The sequence below is a fragment of the Pongo abelii genome, chromosome 1 (assembly GCF_028885655.2).
Source record: "Pongo abelii isolate AG06213 chromosome 1, NHGRI_mPonAbe1-v2.0_pri, whole genome shotgun sequence".
NCBI lineage: Eukaryota > Metazoa > Chordata > Mammalia > Primates > Hominidae > Pongo > Pongo abelii.
Window position 1 is genome coordinate 157,135,060 of NC_071985.2, and position 16,763 is coordinate 157,151,822.

The 16,763-nt window shown below is 32.8% G+C and overlaps 1 protein-coding gene across 4 annotated transcripts in view; it reads right to left on the reverse strand.

The window, feature by feature from the left end:
- Positions 1-16,763, reverse strand: part of MSH4 (mutS homolog 4) — a 125,802-nt gene that overhangs the window by 21,293 nt on the left and 87,746 nt on the right. For 3 of the 4 annotated variants that reach the window (XM_024245413.2, XM_054532988.1, XM_054532987.1), the window contains 4 exons: positions 16,218-16,342; positions 13,822-14,022; positions 6,712-6,830; positions 5,259-5,387 (listed from right to left, as the gene is read on the reverse strand). In XM_024245413.2, coding sequence (XP_024101181.1) covers positions 5,259-5,387; positions 6,712-6,830; positions 13,822-14,022; positions 16,218-16,342 — 574 coding nt within the window. The remainder of the gene's footprint in view (positions 1-5,258; positions 5,388-6,711; positions 6,831-13,821; positions 14,023-16,217; positions 16,343-16,763) is intronic. The other variant, XM_054532989.1, reaches the window with a different exon arrangement.

Below are 16,763 nucleotides of genomic sequence, written 5' to 3' on the forward strand. Positions count from 1 at the left end.
TATTCAGGCTTTCAATTTATTGGATGGGACCCATCCACCCTAGGGAAGGCAATATGCTTCATTCAGTCTACCAATCTCATCCAGAAACACCCTTACAGATAAACCCAGAATGTTTGACCAAATGTCTGGGCACCCCAAGACCTTGCCAAGTTGACACATAAAACTATCCAACACAAATCCACCCCTTGTAAACTTAGCATCCATAGGCATCTCCTTATACCACACTTAATCTACAAATGAAGACAATAATTAGGTCATACTTCCCTCTAATATGATACAACTGTCTTCAGCACAACTGAGAAAGCACTAACCCCTTTTCCAGAAAAGGAGGTAACGTCATTGAGTGATGTTCATTCTTCTTGATATCTCATAACTTAAATACTATAATGTGAAATTGGCAATACTTAAATAATAAGATGTGAAGTCAACACATCTTATGTTACATTATAAAAGAAGAAATAAAATATTTGTTTAATATATGTATATATACACACCAAAAAATCATACAAAATGAGGTGGAAATAATCATAACAATTACAGACAGTCCTTATTTCTGTAACTGGTATGAGAGTTGTAGTTGGTAATTACAGCTACCTTTTCCTTTTACTACCTATTCTGTATTTCCTTTGCCTTCAGCAAGCCCTAGCTAGTCAGAGCTCTTTAACTAGTGGGGTGAACCAAATCTTCATTCCTGAAAGGTCTTGGCCATTCATAGCCCTGCCTGGATTGGGTTGTAGTTTTCCACAGACCTTTAAAACAGAGCATGACAGAACTGAGATACCCTAAGGAATCTTCTGTATTCCAGACATATTCTTTCTTTATTGCATTGTGGAGTAGTAGTCCAATTTCCCTTTGCTACTCAGGATCAATCACTTCAGCCAGCACAATAACTCCCTTCTTTGCCTGTTGATTCAGAGGCATAAGACAGGTGGCTGGGCAGGAGTCTCAACTTCCAGGTCAAAAAGTTATTGCTATGTCTCTTGGTGGAAGTATACTCCTTTTGGAATTAAGACCTCTATGTCAGCAGAGCAAGGTTATAGAAACTGGAAGCAGATATTTTGCCCTTGAGTTACTAGGGGTAATGGTGAGTGATGCCACTTCCATTTCCACTTATTGATTCCTGGAGCCATGAATCCTGGCAATGGGAGAAACAGCATCATATATTGGAAGCTGATTCAAAGCATATACGGCCTTCTGGAAAACCTTTCCCTAGTCCTGAAAGGTATTGCCACTTAGCTGGTGTTGTAATTGAGTCCTTAAAAGACTAGTCCACCAGTCTATCAAGCCAACTACTTCAAGATGGTTGGTGAACACAGTCAAAACAATGAATTCCATGAGCACAGGCCCTTTGCAGCACTGCATTTGCTATGAAGTAAGTTCCTTGATCAGAAGAAATGCTGTATGGAATACCATAATGGCAGCTAAGATATTCTTTAAGTCCATGGATGTTAGTTTTGGCAGAAACATTACACATACAGAAGGCAAACTGATGTCCAGAATAAGTGGCTGTTCCAATATGAATATAATGGAGGTGGTACAATGTAATCAATCTGCTACCAGGGAATGGTACCATAATGGGGACTCAATGTTGGGCTCCACTGCTGACAGACTGGGCATGCAGTAATGGCTATAGCCGGGTCATTCTTGGTGACTGCAGGCTCCTGTTGCTGATCTCATGCATAAAACCTCAACCTAGAACTTTTATGCTTATTCAGATCAAGTCAGAATTTAGTAGCCTTCCTATCCAAAGCCATAGGTCTGTGTAAGTCAGATTATTCTGATTGCTGCTTTAACTCTGCTTCCCATTACAGTAACTTATCCACCTTGTCTTTGGTGGCTGAGTGCCACAACTTGGCCCCTACCACCCTGGGATCCAATTATTCCTATTGCATTCGGGTTTTCCAATTCAGTGCCTGCAGTGAAGGCCTTACAGTGGGCCGTAAGGTCTGTCCTACATAGAAGAGTGATAACAGAGCTCTTCAAGGCTGCCAGGGCTCCTCTCACAAATTTATTTCTCATAGTCATGGTAAAAGGTATGTTATCTGGACTCTTCCAGGATGGGTAAGTAATCTTAAATGACAAACCCACTCTAACATTCCAACCTCCCTAAGCTTTGAATCCCTTCCTCTGCATTAAACCAAGGCAACTCATTCATGGTGGGCCATGTTTTGGTCTGTTTTTCAGCCAATCAAACTGTTAGATCTCTTTCCAACTCTTTGAGTTGCAACATTAAATGCACACCTGGCTTAGTAAGCCCATATCAATAACTTCGGCCTAATCCAACTTTATGTTCCTTCCACCCTTATCCCACACCCTTAGAATACATTCCCATGCATGTTACCTGGATTTCTGTCTGTATAAAGTAGAAAATTCAAGTAGTTCTTTCAGAGTGTAATGTACCTCCTTATAGTCACATTTTGTACCTCACCTTTAGAGATCTAGTTACAGGTCTAGAAGCAAAGAAATGTGGTGGAAGTGCATCTTGAGGAGACTCAGCATTGCCTGGGATGCCATTACAGTTTCCTCAGGTAATGCTAGGTTAATCCCCTCAGATGGGGTGAAGTGGTCTCTTCTACTGGCAAAGACAACTCATCAGAATTTAGGGCCTAAATGTCCCCAGGTTCATCAGCATCTCCCTACACATTCCTATTCCAACTGGTAGTCTCCCATTCCTTCCCAACTAATGCCCTCACTTTAACAGTAGATACCCTACAAAGCTGGCAGTCCAACTTGTGTTGTAATTCTGGCATAGGATGAGATTCTGGGTTTGATTTTCAGCAATCTCAACCCTGTGACTATAGGAGATAAGGATTTCCTTCAGGGCACACTTAGATGCTTTCAAGTCATTTACGCAGCAATGAGCTGGCAATTTGGTGCTTTTTTGTTATTTAAAATTTTTTAGTTAAAAAGTGACACACATGCTTCTAAGTTAACACATTAAATAATGCATTAAATAGCAGCAAGGCTAATTAAGTCCTGCTTTTGGAAGCAGTGAGGAGGTGATGCACATTTCCTGGTGTCTACAGCCACTATCAAAGAATTGGAAAACACCTGTGGTTTCTAGCTAGGGAAAGCACAGTTCCTGCTAACCCTGGTGTGCTTGCTTGCCTGCATTCACCTGGAAGAAAAGGCTCAATTTCCAGTAGAGGTTAGTGACCATAAAGAGGCTTTTTTCCCATCTAAGTTGAGGCTCCTGAACTCAAGTTTTCAGATTCATGCAGCCTGGGGATCCATGGATCCCAGGTTAAGAAACCCTGCCCTTCTTACAGCCCCCCTGCTGTGATCTAGGGAAACATGTGATGCCTGGTTATTCCTGGTAGTGACAGGCAGGCCCTCACCAAGTATGTGATGGGCAGTGCCTGGAAGTCCCTTGGGTGGGGGCCTGAGCTGGCAATTTGAATCCTTGAGTTCATCCTTTGCTTTCCCAACTTTGTCTAGTGACACTAGGAGCAACCAGACAATTTCATTATATTCATTAGTTTGCCAAAAATGTTTGGAAGTATCATGTATAAAATCACCTGGATCTCTGCTGCTTACAAGCAGTTGATTAAGAGTATATGATAGTGATATTTTACTTATCACTATTGTCAGATCATGTCAGAACCAAGATTTATATTAGGGTTCTCCAGAGAAAGAGGACCAATAGAGAGGGGGGCGGGGCAGGAGTGAGAGAGAGAAAGAAAGAGAGAGAGAGAGAGTGTGTGTGTGTGTGTGTGCACGTGTGAAGAGATTCATCATAAGAAACTGGCTCATGTGATTTATGAAAGCTAACAAGTACCAAGGTCTAAAATGGACTAGCTATAGGTCCAGGAGAGCCAATGGTACAACTCCAGTCCAAAGCTGGCAGGTTCCAGACCCAGAAAAAGCCAATGTTTCAGTTTGAGTCTGAAGGTAGTAAAGAACAGATCTTCCATATTGAAGGCAGCCAGGAAGGAGGACTTTCCTCTTACTCATTGGAAGGCTTTTTCTTCTATTCAGGCTTGCATTTATTGAGTGGGACCCACCCACATTAGGGAGGGCAATCTACTTTACTCAGTCTACCAATTCTAATCTCATCCAGAAACACCCTCACAGACCTATCCAGAACAATGTTTGACCAAATGTCTGCGCACTCTGTGGCCCTGTCAAACTGACATGTAAAATTAACCATCAGAGGCACTAATTAGCTTTTAATCTTAAGTAAGATATGCACTTTATTTATATGAGAAATTGTAACTGACACATTCAAAATTACAAAGACTAATATTATTTATTACCATTACTTTTGATTTATCACATACCTTTAAGCATAAAATAGATTTTTCTCATTCCATATAATAAATCATTACGAGCTGGGCCTGACGGCTCAACCTGCAATCACAGCACTTTGGGAGGCTGAAGTGAGTGGATCACTTGAGCCCAGGAGTTCAAGACCAGCCTGGGTAACATGGTGAAACCCTGTCACTGCTAAAAATACAAAAATTAGCTAAGCATGGTGGTGCATACCTGCAGTCCCAGCTACTCAGGAGGCTGAGGCAGGAGGATTGCTTGAGCCTGAAAGGTGGAAGTTGCAGTGAGCCAAGATTGTGCCACTGCACTCCAGCATGGGCAACAGAGAGAGACCCTGTCTCAAAAAATAAATAAATAAAATAAAAATAAATAAATCATTATGGACTTTCATTTAAGGTAAATAACTTCATCTTAGGGACATTTTAAGGCATCTTAAACAACAAAAAGTATTTTTATTTCAGTTTTGTTCATATCTGTATATATTGTGAGTGATCATTTAAAAAGATATTTTATAAATTAATTTAATAGAGCAAAAATCAATGTTTTACATAGTTGATTTGCGAAAAACTACTTTCTTTAAAGGAATAAAATTTTAGTTAGGTAGGTAAAATAGATTTTCTGTAAAGTTACCTGAGTTGCCTAGTGCTTTCCTTCCTGTTGTAACATCATAGTCAACATTATTGCACATATAGGCAATTACTGAAAGACCTTCATATTTTGCTACTTAATTTGATGAAATTAAAGCCAACTGACTCATTCTGCATTATTTGAATTTCTTGATTTCATCTTTTCCTTATCTATATCATGGCTATCAAACTAATGATTCCCACTTCCATTGGAAATGAAGGAACAAAAATATAAATGCTATGATATGTGTTTACTATTTAAATTGTTTTAAAAGCTATTTGTGGGTGCCCATAAAATTCAATAATAATAAAAGGATACATAAAGAAGGACTCAAAATTAATATACTTAAAATAAAAGAATACCTTTAAGCTCAGTAGATATTCACAAACAGCATAACAAATGCCAATACCTTCTTCCGTATTAGTACCTCTGCCAAGTTCATCAATTAATATGAGCGATTTGTCATTAGCATTATGTAGAATATATGCTATCTGAAATATATAATTTTAATATTTATTCATTGTAACCAAACAGCTGTCAATATCACAGGAAAAAATGAGGAGAAACCCAGTCTCTTTATAAGTTCATCTGAAATGTATTCTTAGAGACATCCTGCTGAGCAGAATACATTGTTTTCTTTTCTAAAAATCTCATGACTAATAATTCCAGTAGAATAGCTGATGTGTACATAAATAGACATATGCATATGTATATGAGACAACAGAGTAAATAACCATTATCTAAAATATTGATGCTTTAGATACAGTGAAAAAATGCAATAAATTAAATGTTTAAACTAAGCACAAAGATGGTCATTTTCTTCTCCACAAATGACTAATCAATTACTGCTATAAAATATCTAAAACCATCTCTCAAATTTATTTAAGTATTACTCTATATCCTGTAAAGATGAAGTAAAGAAAAATTTGAGAAAAAATACCTAAGTCTTGATTCTTGGTTTAACAAATAAATTTAAATCCATGACCAATGGAGACTAAGACTTAAATTGACAGAAGTGCTCTTTTCCACTGAAGTTTATTAACCTCTTTCTCAAAAATAGAATTTTACCTTTATTATATTATGACACAATAGTAACTTTGATGGACATTTTACCTTTCTATAAGACTAAGCTTTTTGAGTGCTAGGACCATTTAAAAATATACCTTAAGTGCCTAATATATTGCTATGATCTATTATAGATATTTAATACACAATAAATAATTATATAAATTGTGGGACAAATGATAACTTTAGTCACCACCTATCTACTTGAAGAAAATTATCCAACTAAACAGTGAACCTAAATTCATAATACAGATATCTCAAGAGTTACACTTAATTCCTTCAGTTCTAAAGCCTACTTGACGTTTGCTCAATCAGAAATAGGTGATACTTTGCTACAGGGAGTGAAAATTCTATGAGGACAAAGAAGAGCATGATTTTTGAAAGCCTTCTAACACAGTAATCTTTTGTTTTAAAATCAAGCCTATGAAGAACAATAAATACTATGCAAAATGGTATTGAACCAGTTATCGTTTTCTGAAGTCTTTTATGTATTTCCTGTAAAAACATTTAGGCACACTTTTATTACTTACTAATGCTAGCTCTTTCTCTTAAAATTATATTTTCAATAAAACATTGTCTTCCATTTCCACATAAAACAGAAATTAGGAGGCTGTCTTTGACTGCCCTCTGGCTCTTAGAAAAGGGTATAAGCACATCTGCATATTTTAGTATGAAAATATTTTATGTGATAACTGGCCATTAGTGAGAGAATTTAATGTTTTTAACATAAGAAAAGTTTTGTTTGGGTACCTCTTTCATTTCTTTCATAAATGTTGATGAATTTGTTTCGATATCATCATCAGTACTGATTCTTGTAAAAATCTGTTTAGCAATTCTAAAGGAAGAATATTCTGCTGGAACATATGATCCTGTAAAATATAAGGTCAAGATAAATTGAAATGTGTTTATAAAACAGAATTACTAATAACATTTTGTACTTCTCAGATTATTTACAAGGATTATATGGTAGAAAGAACACTAGATATGGCATTAGAAGACATGACCCCAGCTCTATCCCTTATTATACAAGCTTAGACAGCACTTAAACTTTCCCAGTCCTAGCCGGGCGTGTTGGGGGGAAATTGTGGTCCCAGCTACTTGGGAGGCTGAGGCAGGAGAATGGCGTGAACCCGGGAGGTGGAGCCTGCAGTGAGCCGAGATTGCGCCACTGCATTCCAGCCTGGGCAACAGAATGAGACTCCGTCTCAAAAAAAAAAAAAAAAAAATAGTTGCCCTACCTACTGTACAAAGTTATCTAGAAGTTCAAATAAGGCAGTAAATGTTCAAGTACATAACAAACACACAGTTATAAACACAATAAAAATTTTAAATAACTTACTTGAATGATAAAGAACATTCAAAATATTAAAATCTGAAGGGAATGCTTATAAAGCTTATGAATATAATATGCCAATTACACTGATCTAATAATTATACATGGTATGTGTTCAAACATCACTATGTATCTCTTAAATGAGTGCAATTATTATGTCAAAAATAAATTAAAAAAAGAAATATAAAAATCTGAAGAAAATGCCTATAAAGCTGAAGTTAATAAAATCATTATAAAAAGATATAAAGAAATATCTGTGATTACAAACATACAGAAACATTCAGAAGCAAAATAAAAGCAAAACATTTAATAAAAAGAAAAAAAAAGTGAATTTTCACCCACAAGACTGTTTCTGCCCAAGAAGTTATTGTGCTAATTCATCTAAAATATTCATTTTTTGAAAACAAATCAATCTGATTAATGCACCAGTCTCAATATAGAATAAAATCTAAAAGGCATTCTAACATTATATGATGATAAAATATACAAATAGTTGGATGGGAAACGTACCACATATACAGAATTCTGTGTAGATAAAATGGTGAAATAATAGCAGCAAAAAAACCAAAGCCAGATTACTCCAAGATTAAAAACAAAAAAAGGATAAATAGGGCTTAACTCTGAAGACTAAGGAGTAGCAAGAAAAGAAACCAAAAGTCAGACTAATACTAATGAAAATAAAAGTAATAATCATAACAGTGGTAATTATAATAACTGCACCTATACCATTCGACATACTAGATATTTTATATCCACTCTTCCTAATTTTCAAAATAACCCAATAAATTGGGAATTATTTTTCTCATTTTACAAATGAAAACGTGGAGGCTCAGGATCACAAAACTAGAAAGATGTATCTCCTCTATTCTACTCTATTTTTTTCCTTGTTTTCCTAAAAGGACGAATTATGAACCTAGAGTGGCTTCTGACACATAATCTCATGATAAATGTTTGCTGAAAATAAATAATGAAGTGATAGAGCCAGAATTTGAATCAGAACTTTCTGGCTAAAAACAAAAACAAAAACATAAACTGTCCATTTCCAAGAAAACAGGAATGACCTGCTACCTTCTTAAGATTCTGGAGAAGGGTGGGGACAATTTGCTAATTTAGGGCAAAGATTATTTGTCAGGCTGCATGGGTTTGAATCCTTGTTCTGCCTCTTACAAACTATATAATCTTGGACAAATTCCTTCTCAATACTTTGACTTACTCATCTATAACATGGAGTTAATAATCTTTATCATATTTTTATGAGTGTAACCAGATAACACTTCCAGTTTCCAGGAAGATAAATGTGAAATGCGTATTATCACGCAAGGTATATAGAGCAGTGATGGGCATAGTGAACACTCAATATTAGCTACTGGGGTGTATTAGTCTGCTGCTTCACCCTGCTATAAACTCCCTGAGACTGAGTAATTTATAAACAAAAGAAGTTTAATTAACTCACAATTCTGCATGGCTGGGGAGGCCTCAGGAAACTTACAATCACGGCAGAAGGCAAATAGGAAGCAAGGACCTTCTTCATATGGGAGCAGGAGAGGGAGAGAGCAAGGTGGGAACTTCCAAACACTTTTAAACCATCAGATCTTGTGAGAATTCACTATCACAAGAACAACATTGGGGAAACCGCCCCCATGATCCAATCACCTCCGACCAGGTCCCTCCCTGGACACAAGGGATTACAATTCAAGGTGAGATTTGGGTGGAGACACAGAGTCAAACGGCATAATGGGGCAAGTGGGGAAGACTAAGGTAAAGGATTTATACTGGGTGATCTTGGGCAAGTCTTTGAGCCTGACTTTCCTCATTTTATAGAAATTCAATACATATTTATTGAAGCCCTTCTATGTGTTAGGGTAAATAAACAGAAATGGGCCCTGCCCTCAGAGAGCAGAACTTAGTGAGATTTTAAATACAACTTTCTTATGGAGTTTGTAGGAAAATAAATGTGAAATAAATGTGAAGGTAATACATATATATGTACCAGTGTGAGTATATATATATACTGGGTAGTATATATAAGGTATTATATATATGTTTTTAATATATAATGTATACTATATATTTATATATAATGTATACATTAATATATTATATATTTATATATAATGTATACATTAATATATTATATATTTATATATAATGTATACATTAATATATTATATATTTATATATAATGTATACATTAATATATTATATATTTATATATAATGTATACATTAATATATTATATATTTATATATAATGTATACATTAATATATTATATATTTATATCTCATATATTATAATGTATATAACATATAATGTATATAATGTATATATTTATATATTTATACATAATTATATATTTATATATTATACATTACATAATATATATTATACATTATATATAATATATAATAACTTGTATATAATACATTATATATACTATATATAATATATATAATACATTATATATAATACCTTATATATACAAAATACCATATATATATTACCTACACATTATACAACTGCAAAATAAATGTGAAGGTAATATATATATTACATGCACACATATATATATATATATACACAAACACACACACATCCAGTGTGAGTATATATATACTGGGTAGAATATATAAGGTATTTTATATATAATATATAACATAAATTATATATTATATACATTACATAAAATAAATACAATATTTATAAAATATATAAAATACCTTATATATACTAAATATCTTATATATACTTATATATTCCTAATACCTTATATATACCTGGTATATATAAGGTATTATATATATAATACCTTATATATAATACCTTAATAATACCTCAATAATATATAATATATATAATACCTTATATTATATATACAATACCTCATATATACCTGGTATATATATACATATGGTATTAGGAATATATTATATATAATATAAGGTATTATATACATTACATAAAATATATATATTTATATATAAGGTATTATATACATTACATAAAATAAATATAATATTTATAAAATATATAAAATACCTTATATATACTAAATATCTTATATATAATTATATATATAATACATTATATATACCAGGTACATATAAGGTATTAGGAATATATAATTATATATAAGGTATTTAGTATATATAAGGTATTTTATATATTTTATAAATATATTTATTTTATGTAATGTATATAATACCTTACATTATATATAAATATATATATTTTATGTAATATATAATATATATTACATAAAATAATTATTTATAATATCTTTAGTATATATAGTATATATAATATATAAGGTATTATATGTGTATATATATAATATGCATATATAATATCTATATAATATATATACATATATAATATATAAGAGCTATATATAAGGTATTAGCAATATATAATTATATATAAGGTATTTAGCATATATAATGTATTTTATACCTGGTATATATAATACATATAATATACATATATAATATAATACATTTAATATATATAATACATATACATATAATACATATAATACCTTATATATAAGGTAATTATATATATAACCTTATATATATGACGTATATATAAGGTATTAGGAATATATAATTATATATAAGGTATTTAGTATAATACCTTATATATACTACCCAGTATAAACTCACACTGGGGGGGGGTGTGTGTGTGTATATATATATGTATACATGTACAACTTTCACATTTATTTCACATTTATATAATGAAGGTAATATATATGTATATATAAGGTATTATATATAATATACACATATAATACATATATAATATATAATACATACAATATACATATATAATACACATATAATATATAATACATATACATATAATACATATAATACCTTATATATACATATAATATATACATATAATACATATAATATATAATACACATAATACACATATATAATACATATATAATATATATACTACATATACATATAATACATATAATACCTTATATATACATATATATTACCTTCATTATATAAATGTGAAATAAATGTGAAGGTTATACATATATATATATATGTACCCTGTGTGTGTGTGTGTGTGTGTGTGTGTGCGCATGTGTATATATATATATACACACACTCAGGCTATATACACACTCAGGATATATACACACTCAGGATATATATATATATATATATGTATATATACACACTCAGGATACCACCTGAGGTGGGGGGAGGAGGAAAAGGGTGAAAGTATATGTGAACACCAAAATATTACAGACCTTTATATATATATATACACACACACACACACCCCCCCAGTGTGAGTATATATACACTAGGTAGTATATATACGGTATTATATATATATTTTATATATATAATGTATATAATATATATATTTATATTATATATAGAAGGCATATATATACCCTATATATACACATGTAGCATATATTATTAAGTGGTATATGTTTGTATTTTCTCTGCTCTCTTAACCTCCATCAAAAAGTTTCTCAACCTTTCTTATCTAGATTATTACAGAAGCCTCCTGGCTGGTATTTTTGCTTCTAGTCTAGCTCTCATCTATGCACCAGCTAGAATGATCTATCTAAAAGTTAAATCTGATCCTACCATTCTCTCACTAAATTTCTTCAATAGCTCCCTACAGATTACTGGATAAAGCTCAATCTTCTTAGGTAAATACCTAAAGCCCTCCATGACCTAACTACTGCCCACCTCTCCAGCTTTATACCCTGCTACTCCTCACAGTTACTCTTTGCTCTACAAAGCAAAGGAAGTACAAAGCCTCTCGACTATTTTTTTGTAGTTCCTTGGGCACATCATAGTATTATTATTATTATTTTTTTGCTTCTGTGTTTTAGAACATGCTCTTACCTCTGCCTGGGAAGTCTCCTTCTTTTTCATACTTTCCCCTTAAATCCATAGCATTTTATTTTTATTACCTCAGTCCTTACAAAAATTATTAGAAGTGGGTGTTACCATAGTTTTCATTTGCAGATAGGAAAACCAAGGCTTAATGAAGTTAAGTAATTTGCCTAAGATTACACAGCTAGTAACTGGACAAGCTAGATCTACCTTCCAAGTCTATGGTCCTAACTTCCATGCCTTTGAAGTCCCACTGGTGTCTTATGGTCAGACTATATGAAATATTATATATGTTTCAGGTGTTTCAGAGGTTTAAGATGGTCAGTGACAAGAGAAGTATAATTATCTTCAAGTATTTGAAGAGCTAATATTGGGAATAAATACTAGATTATTCTGTAGTACATAGAAGAATAAGGATGAACGAGTTGAAATTGCAGAAATCAGGTTTCAGTTCAGTGTAATGAATACTCTAATAATTAGGGCTGTCCAGCAATTGGACAGCCTGTTTTTTTATAGAACAGAGCTCCTCATAGCTAATTCAAATAGAAGTATTATAACTTACATGAATCAGACAGTATTCTTATAAGGCGAGGGAAATTAGCTAAAATGTCCTTTTAATTCCAATAAACCTACAAAATCAATAAAATACTTACTCTTCATTAATTCATTCATCTCTGATTGTCCCAGTACTAAGGGTGAATTTATACTGTATCACCAATATTATTATTGCTTTGTTCTCCTTACAATTCATTACATTAGACCAAGGTTTCTCACCCATGACACTACTAGTATCTTGGGCTCAATAAATCTTTCTTATGTGTGTGTGTATGGTGGGGTGAGGAAAGCAGAGGAGTGCGGAGAGGAAGAGCTGTTCTGTGCATTGTAGGATGTTTAACAGCATTCCTGGACTCTACACTCCCCTCAGTTGTGACAACCAAAAATGTTTCCAGATATTGCCAAATTCTGGGAGTTGGGAGATAAGGGATCAAAACCACCCCTGCTTGAGAACCACTTCATTTTGGCCAAGTATCTCATCTCTGATTCATATAGTTCTCAAGGAAACCCAGTTTTCAGAATTAGGAGTTAAGCTGTGCCTCCATATTAAGAAATAGGTGACAATGTTGGGTCAGTGACAGCCATTTAGATGCATGTATGCACATGTCTGTGTATAATATATCAACTGCTATGGCCAAGTTATTGGTACCCCTCAAGTTAAGGGAAATGTTTCTCTGCTCAATATTATATTTAATAATTTTGGAAAAAACTCACATGGGTTATTAAAGGCAACAGCTTAACCACTCATTTCACTTTTTCTCACAACAAACTTTGTTTTTGAACCAGAAATAATTGCATGATTCAATTTAGTAATAATTGATGCAACTTTAATAGTTATAGTAAGAATGTTTCCAATTCTGTAGTATCCCAAAAAAATTTTAGTGCAATGCAATTGAAATTGGATGGAGCTTAATAAATATCAAACAGTAAAGTTATAGTTTACACAATAGACACACTGTTATACTTTTAGGTAGCAGAATCTGCTCCAAACTGTTCTTGGGTTAATTAGGCACATGGCCCTAAAAAAATTAGGTGCAAAGCATTCTGAAAAGAGTGTCAAACTGGTCATAATACATAAAGCCATAACTTACCAATCTGGGCCATAATCTGAGAAAGAGCAATCTGTTTTAAATATGTGGATTTTCCACTCATGTTTGGTCCAGTTATGATCAAAAAATTACTCCCTTCTGTAATATAGGTATTGTTGGCAATAGGTTTTTCCGCAGATATTTTTTCAAGAATAGGATGCCATCCCTGTTTGATTGCTAAAGTATCAGTAAATTCTGGTCGAACTTAAGAAAAAAAATAGAATGGTTTTTAAAGATTAATATATTTGTGTCTAAAGGTTTTGTAGTGTGTATGTATTGTCTGTATCTTATATTATTCCAAATCCCCACCCAAATTCTTCTAAATTATAATGGACACGCTCTAATCACTATCACAACTTTTATTCACTTCTAGAGAACTCTAGAATGTAGTTCTTTACCACTGTCCTGAGCTCCAAAATAGTTTATAAAATTTTCAGCTTTGCGTAGATTAAAAAGAACCAAGTAGACCAGGCGTGGTGGCTCATGCTGGTAATCCCAGCACTTTGGGAGGCCGAGGAGGGCAGATAGCTTGATTGCTTGAGCTCAGGAGTTCAAGACCAGCCTAGGCAACATGGTCAAACCCTATCTCTACCAAAAAAAAAAAATTAGCCAGGTGTAATGGCTCATGCCTGTAGTCCCAGCTACTTGTGGGGCTGAGATAGGAGGATCTCTTGAGCCTGGGAGGTGAAGACTGCAGTGAGCTGAGATTGTGCCACTGCACTCCAGCCTGGCTGACAAAGTGAGTCTCTGTCTCAAAAAAATGAAAAAATAAAAATAAAAAAGAACCAAGTACTCATTGATTGAACTTCAAAAATCATAGTTGGTTACTGGTAATACAGAGTTGCACATTTACTTACTCTACCTTAAACACTACTTCCCTCCTTTAATATTATTTCAAATTTGGTATGCTTAGCATTTATTTATGTATGTATTAGAGACAGGGTCTTGGTCTGTCACCCAGGCTGGAATACAGTGGCAAAATCATAGCTTATTGCAACCTCAAACTCCTGGGCTCAAGCCATCCTCCTGCCTGCCTCAGCCTCTCAAGAAGCTGGGAGTACAGGCACCTGCCACCACTTCTCACCAATTTTTTTTTTTTTTTAGAAATGAGGTCTAGCTCTGTTGCCCAGGCTGGTTTCAAACACCTAGCTTATAAGTTGAGGTATGATTATAGAATAAAATCAAATATAAAAATAATTCTTTCTAAGCCCATGGAGAAATTTTGTATAAAAGGAAATTTCAGAGAATGAGAATAGAGAAGATCAACACAAATAATTTGTTAATTTATAGAAACGAATAAGGATCAGGTCTCTATGGATACCACCTGAAGTGGGGGGAGGAGGAAGAGGGTGAAAGTATATGTGAAAACCAAAATGTTCCATACCTTTATCTAAAATGCATAAACTTGAAAACATTCATCATAAAAGTTAGGTTAGAAAAAAATTTTAAGTATTTTCAAAAATTCATTATTTATAGATATGGAGTTTCAGAATGATCCTTCTCAAACTAAAATGAAGCAAGACTAAATCTCTTAATAGTTAAAAAAAAAAAACAACTACCATTGGAATATCTGACCCCTAAAGTAGAGTTCTGACGCAAAGGAGATATAAAAGTTTGAAAATTTTTGGCCTATAAAATACCAATAGAAAAAGTTAATATTTCCATAAGAAATATGAAAAAATCTTAAGATACTTCCCATAAAAGTAAATTAACATAACATTTTAGAAATTTTACTGCTGATTTACATTAGAAATTTCAACGTTTTTAATGTAATGAAGTCTACAGTTATTCAACCATAATTATCACATACTAGTCCAGTAAATTTGCATACTGGAGTATGGTTATTACTGGTAAGTTAGATAAGAAATGTCAAAGCACTAACTCAAAGTATTCATTTAACATGAGAAAATTACTTAACATTTATATTCATGGCCTTTGTATAGACTTGGGATATAAAAATAAATTACATAATTCCTAATTTTGGTATGTTCACATCTAAAGAGCTAGTGGATTAAAGTGCTCACTCTGGAGATGCATTTCTCTCTATTAATATTTATCACACTGCTTCTAATAAGTACTCAGATTTGAACTTTATAAATTTAGATCACTGTCATTTTTACCAAGGAGACAGCTCTTGCAGTCTTTCTTATTTGGGGAATCTTTAGTTTCTTGCAATTTTTTCTTTTTGGTTTGCCAATTTCTGAGAGAATAATTTTTTACTTCAAAAAAAATTTTAAGGGTAATCTCACTTTCTTTATTTTGTGTCTTAGTCTAGGACCAGAGGCAAGAGACTCTATTTCAAGTTAAAAATTTTAAATGTCATAACTATTATATCAAATTGTTTGAATCAAATACAAATTTAACTATGCAATATGTTTATTCCAAAGAAAGCAACTTACCATAGTCAGAAAGAGTGCAGGCATGAGCAAATGACAGTAGCATATCCAGCATTGACACAGTGTCAGATAGTTTATATAAGCAATGAATATGTTCATAAATCTCACTAAGCAGTTTGCACACTATCCTGAAAACACGTTTGGTAAGACATGTAATAATGTTTTTTCAAAAGGGACATACATTGTAATCATAAAATAATATTAAATTCATTGCCTGAAGTAAAATAATATTCACATCTGAGTTATACACTATAGATAAAGCCTATTGTTCAACTGTCTCATTTTAGAGATGAGGAAATTGAAGTTTTTGCTGAAGATCACAGCTACTTAGTGGCAAAGAATCTATCTTCTGGTGTATTAACATAACATTTTTGAAATAACTGCTTTTATATGATATTAATAAAATAAGTTTTTATTATTAAAAATATTTGATATAGGCCAAATCAAGCCCTCATTATACTTGGAAAGCTCCCATTTGCTAATCACTTTGTGAATTTGCAAATGTTAAGTTCAACACAATAACTATATGCATTTTCTTTCTCATCCATT